At 38.0% G+C, this 10,468-nt stretch overlaps 1 protein-coding gene across 6 annotated transcripts in view; it reads right to left on the bottom strand.

Moving 5' to 3' along the window:
• Nucleotides 1-256: 256 nt before the first annotated feature.
• The window catches only part of LOC143021917 (putative transporter YutK), a 62,050-nt gene continuing 51,838 nt past the window's right edge, over nt 257-10,468 (bottom strand). For all 6 annotated transcript variants that reach the window (XM_076179776.1, XM_076179774.1, XM_076179775.1 and 3 more), the window contains 9 exons: nt 9,497-9,582; nt 9,236-9,389; nt 8,240-8,437; nt 6,642-6,803; nt 5,914-6,167; nt 4,271-4,445; nt 3,557-3,715; nt 1,548-1,728; nt 257-1,134 (listed from right to left, as the gene is read on the bottom strand). In XM_076179776.1, the coding sequence (XP_076035891.1) occupies nt 1,067-1,134; nt 1,548-1,728; nt 3,557-3,715; nt 4,271-4,445; nt 5,914-6,167; nt 6,642-6,803; nt 8,240-8,437; nt 9,236-9,389; nt 9,497-9,582 (1,437 nt within the window). In that variant the 3' untranslated portion in view covers nt 257-1,066. The remainder of the gene's footprint in view (nt 1,135-1,547; nt 1,729-3,556; nt 3,716-4,270; nt 4,446-5,913; nt 6,168-6,641; nt 6,804-8,239; nt 8,438-9,235; nt 9,390-9,496; nt 9,583-10,468) is intronic.

Raw genomic sequence — 10,468 nt, 5'->3', positions numbered from 1 at the left:
TTAGTGGATAATGAATCTTGGGATCATAAATTATGTTTTGGTGAATTCTTATATGAAAATGAATTAAATAAATGCACATGTAGAAGTCTAGTAATTATATACAAATTTGTTTGACTCAAACACTATGCTAGTGCTGGATATGACCAGCAATAACTGATTTTCATTAAGTACTCTAGGGATGGGTGGGAGTTGATTTTATGCCTTTGTTTTTTTTGGGCTACCTCCCTTGTGTGTATATATATATGTATATACACTCTAGGTAACCATATCTGTTTCCTGAGAAGGCGAGCAAATGTACAATTGTCTGTCATTACAGACTTAAAATTTTAAAGTGTGATAGGGAATTTTTTTTACATAAAAATGTGTAGGAATACCTACAATACTCTTTAAGAGTTTAAATTGCAGAAGCATATAAAATATGGGGATATGAAGAATGAAAAATATTAATAACTATGCAGTTGCACATATCGCAAAGTACATCTAGTTCAGGCAAATGTACAAATTATTATTTCTATTTACAAATCACTAACACTATTACAAGAATGATGTGAAAATTAAAGATTCAAAGAACTGTTGCCTCCGGTTTCACTTAATGGAAACCTATAGCTAGCCATACAGTGGCTGGCAACAGTCTTTGGACCCTCCAATAAATCTCTCTGGAAAGAAAAACTTTTCCGTAACAGTACTGTGGGACTGTGTCTGTCATTGGTTTATAGTAATAAAATGGAGAAGTCACTGGTTGTATCCTCCCATGTGAAAATGTAGAAGTATAGCAAGTTAACAAAGAGAAATTGGGTCCAGTTTAGAAAGAGTGTCGTGTCAGCCTCTTGGGCCTCCACTTCCAGATGGAGGTGAGGCTGTTCACAGGTTTTGAAGACAGATGGAAAAGAGAATTCTCTCTGCCATCTATCTTGCAGGACCATCATTTACAGGTACCCAGTATTAGTCCCTTAAAGTTTCTAGATGTCTACAAACAAAAGGAACTTCTATCTCCTCACATAACTTTGCTTGCTGCACACTGATAAAGGAATTTCAATACATGACTCCTGGAATAATTTGTTGAGGCTTAAATGACTGTGCCATTGACTGCATTCACAGCTTGTAGAGCTACATCTCCTCCTGATATGAGCATCCCTGCAAGTATACCAGTGATTAGAGAAATCTTAAATGTTACTGAAGACAAAACATCATTATGAATATCAATTCAACTGCACTCACTTTTGGACAGTATTTTTTCTTAGCCAAACTGGTGCCTTACTGTTAGCCAATGGTCCTTTCACAAGAGGTAGTAGACACCATTCAAGATCTTATTAGATAACCTTGAAAGAGCATTCTACAACTTACAGAATTCTTTTCATGACTGGAAATTAATCTCCACTCTAAAATTCTGATCACTTAACTTTTACTTTCACTCCTTTCTACTACCCTCAAATTTCTCCTTTATCACCTATTTGATTACATCTCTGGTGTTGTCCAATGATGAAAGAGCTGGCAATACACATTTACATACAAGGTGTTAACATACTTCCATATAGAAATACAATTACCTGCAGTGCATGCTGTCATGAAGCAGGCAGCACTACCAGCAATCATTGCTCGAACAGCAACTGCTGCCAAATCACCTCGTCGATCAGGTGCCATAGCTCCCAGAGATCCCAGGTTGATGCCAATTGAGGCTATGTTACTAAAGCCACAGAGGGCATATGTAGCAATAACTTGTGCCCGTTCCTGTTGATACAAAATGAACAACAATTCAGAAAAATCCAAGTATACTTGAATGAATTTATTACATGTTAATGATATCTAGTTAATTATCCCTGCACCAGTCTAACTTGAGTATTGACCATATGTATTGAACTTCCATTGATACAAAGAGTGATTGCACATACATACATACATATACCAAGGCTTTTTCCCCCTTACTAGGAAGGTAGCCAAAAAGGAAAAGGCATAAAATCATTCCCACCCATTCCATCCCTGAAAACACTCCACACCCCTCCACCCTCCCTACCATCTTAGCACCTCCTATATGCAATCATTTTCGTACAAAAAATGATTGCATATAGGATGGCAATAGTCCTCAAGTCACTCCCTGAAATCTCAAGGAAGAGCCCTTAAACTACAACCTGTGTTGTACAAACATGGTGCTTCTATTTCAGTGACTAGTTTGAAGAGGAAGGGAGCAGCTACCCATATCAGCTCTCCATAAGTAGAGCCCCCATAGAAAAAGTTAAGGTGTTGGGGTTTGAATAGAGGCAAGAAAGAAATGGTACTCTAAAATCTATCTTGACCACCATTTTCTTTGTCCTCTCTAAAGAGGAATACATACATACATATACCAAAGGCTTTTTCCCCCCTTACAAGGGAGGTGGCCAAAAAAAAAGGTATAAAAACCATTCCCATCCATTCCATCCCCAACTTACTCCACTCCCCTCTACATGTACATCCGTAACTCTTCCTACTATACTCCTGGTTACTCTATAGTCCATTAATGCTCTATCTACCACCCTTCCATCCACCACCCTCTCACATGTGTACTTATCCTTGACTTTCTTCCTAAACACTATTTGCTATCATCAACTCTAGACACATCTCCACCATCAGCTCTTCACTACGAACTCCACACTTCCCAACCACTGTCTATTGGTTCATTTCCTACCATAGCATTAAGGTCTCCCAATACCACTACACTGACATTTCTCCTTAATCCCTCTATGCACTCGTTTAAATCCATCCAAAAAGCCTCCCTTTCCTCTACACTCTTCTCACTACCAGGCCCATATGCACTTACAAAACCCACATCTCCTTTCCCAGCTTCACCTTCATCCACATTAACCTTGAAGAAACCTCCTACTCCACTACATGCTTACCTATCTCTTCACTTACTAGTATAGCCACCCCTTCTCTCCCTCATCCTCTCTTCACTCCTGAGAACCTCCCAACTACACTCCCAAACTCACACTCGCCCCTCCCTCTCAACTTTGTTTCACTCAATGCCAACACATCCATCTTTCTTCTCACAAACTTACTGCCTATCTCTTCCCTTTTACTCTTACTCTCATCTGTACCACATCCATGCATATTAAAAGACCCAAACCTTATGGTACTGGTTGGAAAACTCCTAGACCCTCTTATGCCTTTACTTTTTTTTAGGAATGTCCTCTTTGGGGCTACAGGTAGCAGGATTCCTAGTCCTTTCCCCATCCCGTTTTTCGTTGCCTCATACGACTCAAGTGGGACGACTTTGTGGCAACATTCTTTTCCCCCACCACAGGGTTAGGCGAAAGAAAACAAATATTCAGAGAAATGGTACAAGACAGTAACAAGGGGTGAGGGGACAGCATAACGAAGGGACAGCTGCAGTATGTCATCATTTCTATATGAACAGACATTTCCTCTATCACAGACAAAATGATGTGTGGCTCTGGTCCATATGGGAACCCCATATAGACCCTAAATTATCAGCTGCATGCTATTTTGCCACAATAACATGCAGCCAATACCCCAGATGGAGAGAGAGGACTACATTCTAGAAATTACTACTGGGTATACATACCGACAGTAGGTTTTCCTTTTTCATGGCAGCAAGATTAAGGTAGGCCACAAATTCATTGACAATGGTTTTCGTACCAATGAGCTCTCCCACCTTTTCACATTCTTCCCATGGCACTCCCATAGTATAGGCTAGTGGCATGAATACATAACCCATAACATTCTGAAACAAAAATAGATGATTAAAAGGAGACTGCTTTAGATATGAATCCTTTCACATGGCTATAAATTTTTTTTATTTCTAGAAAACATTGTTCAAATGATACCTACTTCTATCAAAACTTTTCATTTCCCCCCCAAGACATATACTTGTTTCCCATACTCTATACTGTACCTCCATTCCCTGCTACATGTCACCCTAAATACTGAAAGCTCTTGATTTCCTTTAGTCTCTCCTTTTAAACTCTCCTCCAATGTGTACATTCCTTACCTTACTTTTGCCCACATGTACTTTCAGCTTTCTTCCCTTACATACTCTTACAAACTCTGCACACTAACTGCCTCAATTCTTCCTCTGTCCCAGCCCCAAGTACAGTGTTATCCATGAACAACAGCTACTTCACCTTTCACTTTCTTCCACACTCACTTATCAGCTACAAATCCCTGTCCATCACCCAATGAATAAAAGTGTATTGCAAATATAAAGAAATAATCCTATCATTTTTGTAGCAGAGCTAGGAAAAAAAAATTGTTAAGACTTTAGATGAAGTTTCATTACCTCTAGTGTACACATGCCATCCTCTGCGCCAACCAGGATGCATGACCAGTTGAACACTGCATTGAAAAAAGCGACGAAAGCCACAAAAGCCACCAGGTTTGCTGCTATGCTTGCCACCAAGGGAATGGTACTAGTCACACCATTTACAGCAGCATGAAGAAGATTGGATTCTGTGCTGTAAAATAAGAAAAAGTTCCAACACTTTTGCACATTTCATTTACTATTGTATAAACTTAAATCTTTACATGCAAAAGAACTGAATACATAAATTTGTCAGAACCAGTTTTCTATTACTTTGGAGAACCCCCTTGGATGGGGGCAAAAGCCTTTTGGTATAAAAGTCCTTTTGCTATATGCACACACATGTAAAGCCTAATGTTTACTCAGTAAAACTGATCAACTATATTTAATGTAGCTGTAGGCTTGATAAAGCTGCATTGTTGTTATTAGTCATTAAAACAACAGCAACAACACACATACATGAGGACAGTAGTAATGAATAAGATGTCAAACTGGAGGGCACTGATGAGGAGAGTTCAAGGTTCAGTGCTTGCACCAATTATGTTTCTTGTTTAAGTTAATGACATGATGGAACAACAAGTTATGCTAACATGTTTGCATACATACATCATACATATACCAAGGCTTTTTTCCCCTTACAAGGGGGGTAGCCAAAAAGAAAAAGGCATAAAATCATTCCCACCCATTCCATCCCTGAATACACTCCACACCCCTCCACCCTCCCTCTTATCTTAGCACCTCCTGAATGACGGGTCATCCCTGCACCTTGTCCACTGCCCTGGGTCAGCAGCAGTGTCGCAAGACACAGCACATCCACAGCAAACATGTCCATGGCCTTGCTGTGGACATGTTTGCAGATGACAAAAATCATGAGAAGAGTGAAAAACAAGGAGAATGGTAGACTATTGAAAAAAGATCTAGACACTATTTTTGCATGGAGCCAAGAGTGGGAAATAAAATTCAATATCAAAGAATGCAAGGTGCTGGAAATGGGCAATAGCAGCACAAGGCCATCCTTAAAATATTCCTTGGGAAGTGAATCCATTACAAAAGCAAAATAACTGATTTAGGAGTCTTGATAAAAGACAACCTATCACCCGACAGACATATCAGCAGGATTGTGGGAGAGACATACAGACTATTGCAGAAGATTAAAGTGACATTCCACTATATGGATGAAGGGATTATGGAAAAACTCATTGAAACTGATAAATCCAAGACTGGTATGCATCAGTGATATGATTACATTGTTCAGGTTACTAATGGGGATATATTGCTTTGAGAGAAGAGATCTCCTGATTAAAGATGGGAGGGCTTTAAGAGGTTATGGGAGTAATTTAAGGAAGACCACACATATGTGGAATAGCTTAGGTGATATAGCCCAAGTTCAAACAATACACAAGTTCAAATCTAAATATAATTGGAAATCAAGGATATAGATTAAATTGGAACTGTACATGAATTTGAGTCTAGGTATGTTAGGAAACTAGAGAATAGATGGGACTCAACGAGTGTTGGTCCTTTCCTGCACACTACAATTAGGTAAATAAATGCGCACAACTTTTATTCACAACATAATTACACAAAGGTAGATTCTGCACAAAAACAAAACAAAAACTTACCCCTTGGTAACCTGAATATCTTTCACAGAAGTCCTTGACTTCCCAGTCTCTGGGTAGAAAAGTTTAGCATATGCCAGTGCAGCAGGAGCACTCATAACTGAGGCAGAAAGGAGATGGGCAGCATCAATTTGAAAGGTGATGTAGGCTGCCAAAACGGATCCAGCAATAGTTGCAAAGCCTCCAGTCATGACTGCATGGAGCTCAGATTTTGTCATCATTGAGAAGTAGGGCTTTATAATTAAAGGTGCTTCGGTCTGTTTAGAAAGAAATTATTTCTAATTTGCATTTGATAAGTGGATTATATATATATATATATATATATTGACTATATTATGACAAATAAGATTGAAGGTGAAAGAAGTAGACAAGGAGAAATGGGAGAATTTTATGCCTTAACGTTTCGACCCGCAGGGTCTTGATCACAAAGCTTTGTGATCAAGACCCTGCAGGTTGAAACGTTAAGGCGTGAAATTCTCCCATTTCTCCTCGTCTACTTCTTTCACCTTCAATCTTATATATATATATATATATATATATACACACAAAGTATATATATATAACTCAAGAGAAAAAAAGTTTAGCTATACGTGTTTAATGATGCAAGCTCCATACGAGTATGTGTACAAGGGTAAAAATGATGCATATTTTATTGTAGAAGGGCAATTATGGAAGTACTTCATTTCACCAAACCACCCTCTTCCTACCATAATGTATATCTAAAAACCCACCTGACCAAGGAAAATATTTGCTGCAGCATTAACACTTTCACATGCAGTAGTGCCAATTGTAGACTGAAGGAGCCAACCCAGCTTTAAGACAATCCACTGCATGGCACCCAGGTAGTACAGGATTTGCACAACAAAGCCAAAGAACATAATGACACACAAAACCTGGAAATAGACATAATAGAATTGAGAAAAAATTATCACATCACTTCAAAGTAACATGGCTAGCATATACGAAACCAAAGTCTGAATGGCAGACTAATTAAATTTTTTCATGGAACTCTTTGAAAACAAAACCTATTCATGTAATTAGTGGGTAAAGACAATATTCATAAGTTGTTTTATTATTAACCAGCAATATGAAAAGTATTGAATAGTAGTTATAGGCAGGTAAATTCAAGTAAAGATAGTTGATTCAGGGGTAACAAGAATGAAAGAAGAAGTAAAGCAGGTAGCCTGAACACTGTATACCTAAGTACACTGTACTGCAACAACAACAATAATAGTGTGTGTGTATTTACCTAGTTGTATTTTATGGGAAGGGGAGCTATGCTTGTGGTGTCCCATCTTCATTTCTCATTTTACCTAGACTGTTTTTAAATTCGTGTATTGTTTTTGCACACACCACTTTCTCATCTAACTTGTTCCAAATGTCTATTACTCTGTGGGGAAAGCTGTTCTTTTTCAGATCTCTTCTATAACCGTCTTTCTTGATTTTCTTTCCGTGTCCTCTTGTATTTCTACTATCCCATTTTATTAGATCCTCTCTATCAATAGTTCCTTTTTCTTTATATGGTGGAACTATATATATGCACTCCTCAAGCCCACTAGAACACCTTTCCTTTGACACAATAGTCTCGCTAGCCATTCCACTATAACTACTCCTCCCTTTGTCATACACTCCATGTAACAACCATTTGACCCAGATGCCTTACCAAGTTCCATCTCTTTCACTGCCTTTTGTATTGCCTTTTCCTATAGCTCTTTCTCCTCTACCATCAAAGTAATTTTCCTGGTATATTCCCCTGCTGTAATTGAAGCCTCATTATCCTCTTCTACATTCAAATCACTAAAGTACTCAAGAAAAAATAAAAAGATAAAAAAAATAAATAAATAAATAAAATCTAAACAAGATACCATAGAATCCGATGTTACATTAGAGGTAAAAAGGTTATCAGGAATAGTAAAGACTGAAAATCCCACAGCAACCAACTACTAAAGGTCTTCTCGAAGATCTCTTTAGTACAAAATATTAGTGTTATGCAAATGTGGGATATTTCTATGTCGGTAAAAACCAGCACTTCTACTCTTTGGGGCAATATTACATCAAATAAATTGGGTCAGAAGTGGTAAAACACCTTTAAGGAAGGCAGCAGAGGAGTTAAAAGTGATCAGTATTCTTTTTTTTGTGTGTGGAAATTATTTTCCAATCACTAAATATAGTTTAGTCCATTGAAATGTCACTAAAGTCAAATGTGAAATAGTTTATATATTGCCATTAATAGTTAGACAGGAGCATTCACTGGTTGTCAGCTCTCCTTGTGAAGTGTTAAAAACACCTAACATAGGTTCTTATTTTTTTCTGTAAGAAACTTCCTTACCTGGAAAGCAAATACTGTTTTCTCCCCAACTGCAAGGTATCCAAAGACAAACCCTGAGCCATCATCTGTGAATGCAAGGAATGTACTGATTTTAGATCCAGCACACTTGAAGATGCCCTTTCCTACATCCCAGCGGAGGATGATAATACCAAGGGCAAATTGTAGACCCATTCCCCACAGAACTTGACTCCAATTAATCTGAAAACAATAAATTTAGTTGAGTAACAGAATTGTATTAATCAGTACTGATAATGATGATATGGTTTAACATCACACACTCCCCCAATCAGGAGGCTAGGACGGTGCCCCTCACAGAGGGCTTTGTAGCATGGAATTTAATGAACCATGCCCTTGGTTCAACTTTGCTGGTGGCAGGATTTGAACTGCCCTCACCTTGCCTTGACCTTCACTGCAAGTAACGATGTCCTAACCTGCTCAGCCAGCGAGCTTCCTAATCAGTGCTAATTAAATTTTGTCAATGGTTCACAATAGTCTAAGACATGGGGTGCAGTTTAAACCAGTAGCCACATATCAGTAGGTTTTATTCACCACAAATGTCTTGCAAATCTTTTTTAATTTGGCTGTGCATTCTGATCTGATTTCAAGCCAAACTATCAACTTGTTTCCTTTAAATGAAGCAAGTTATAATTTTACAGTGCTATACTTTGTAAACTATTAGAGTACATATTTTATAATAGATCAAGATGAAATAATACTCTCCTTATATACTTGATTAAAGCAAAATTAACTGCCAAATTATCCCTACCTTCAGTGGAGCCTTTGTAAACTATTAGAGTACATATTTTGTAATAGATCAAGATGAAATAATACTCTCCTTATATACTTGATTAAAGCAAAATTAACTGCCAAATTATCCCTACCTTCAGTGGAGCCTTTGTAAACTATTAGAGTACATATTTTGTAATAGATCAAGAGGAAATAATACTCTCCTTATATACTTGATTAAAGCAAAATTAACTGCCAAATTATCCCTACCTTCCGTGGGGCCTTTGAGAAGACAAAACCAAACAGAATAAGAAGTAGCAGGCCACTAATGGACCTCAATCTCTCAGGTTCATGGGATGCATCAACAGACAAGAAGATAATGATTGCCAGAACTATTACTGCATACACAATAATCCGTATTACCCTGAGAAATACATAGTCATATTACATAGTAGTTAGAGAAAAGGGCAGTATAGAAGCTACAGGCAACTATTAACACTTAAGTTCTATTTTACAATTGAGTAAACTTACAATTTCTCCCAAAATGAAGAACAAAAGTTGCTCACTGGTTTTATCACTTGCTTATACAATCGCCTGCCAAAATATCGCTTGATAATCTGAAAATAATTATACATGGTTAATTAATCTGTTACACATGATCTTGCTTGCAGATCCACTGTGCCCAAGTAACTGACAACAGCCTCCATGTGGGCCCATTAGTAAGTCAGGGAAGAAATGTTGTGTTGTTGTTTAGCCAAGACATTGTGTCTAGGTGTGACATTGTAGAATGAGGCGTTTCGTGTCTTCTAGGGCAGTTTGAATCTGTGGCCAGGCCTATCATGTGTTGGTACTGTTTTAATACTGGGTGGTGTCCTGAACACAAGGATGCCAATGTGGTTCTTGCATCACTTGAGAGGGATTTCTTTGTGAGGCTGATATCTGAAGGATGCTGGTGGAGTATGGAGTTTAGTGGTCTGTCTTCCAGTGCTTGATGAATACATATTGTATGTTCAGATATGTAACAATCCACACAAGAACTATTCATAAGGACATTAATGTGTTTAATTTACATGATTCTTCAATTACATGTGGTCTCCAGGAACATGGTATGGTTTAATGTTACAAACTCCCCTAATCAGGAGGCTAGGACGGTGCCCCTTACAGAGGACTTTGTAGCATGGAATTGAATGAACGCCTTTGGTTCAACTTAGCCGGTGGCAGGGTTCGAACCGCAATCAACCTACGCCGCAAGTAACGACACTCTAACCCGCTCGGCTATGAGCACAGTCATGTTTATTAAGAGGTAGTTTTAGATGCAAGTCTAAACCTCGTCAACAAGACAAGTGATTTTTTTTAATTAAAGCATCCTTTTCTCACATATGAACTTATGACAGAAGAGAACAATACTGTTGGCAAGAATATATTTTGCATAAATGTATCTAATTCTAATGTGCATTATATGGGGAGCTGCATTTATAGGATCTTGTTTCGTTTCTCCAATTA

The sequence above is a fragment of the Oratosquilla oratoria genome, chromosome 43 (assembly GCF_046742065.1).
Source record: "Oratosquilla oratoria isolate Oo_2021 chromosome 43, ASM4674206v1, whole genome shotgun sequence".
Taxonomy (NCBI): domain Eukaryota; kingdom Metazoa; phylum Arthropoda; class Malacostraca; order Stomatopoda; family Squillidae; genus Oratosquilla; species Oratosquilla oratoria.
The sequence above is the reverse complement of the archived record's forward strand: the minus strand, read 5'-3'. Positions and strand labels throughout refer to the sequence as shown.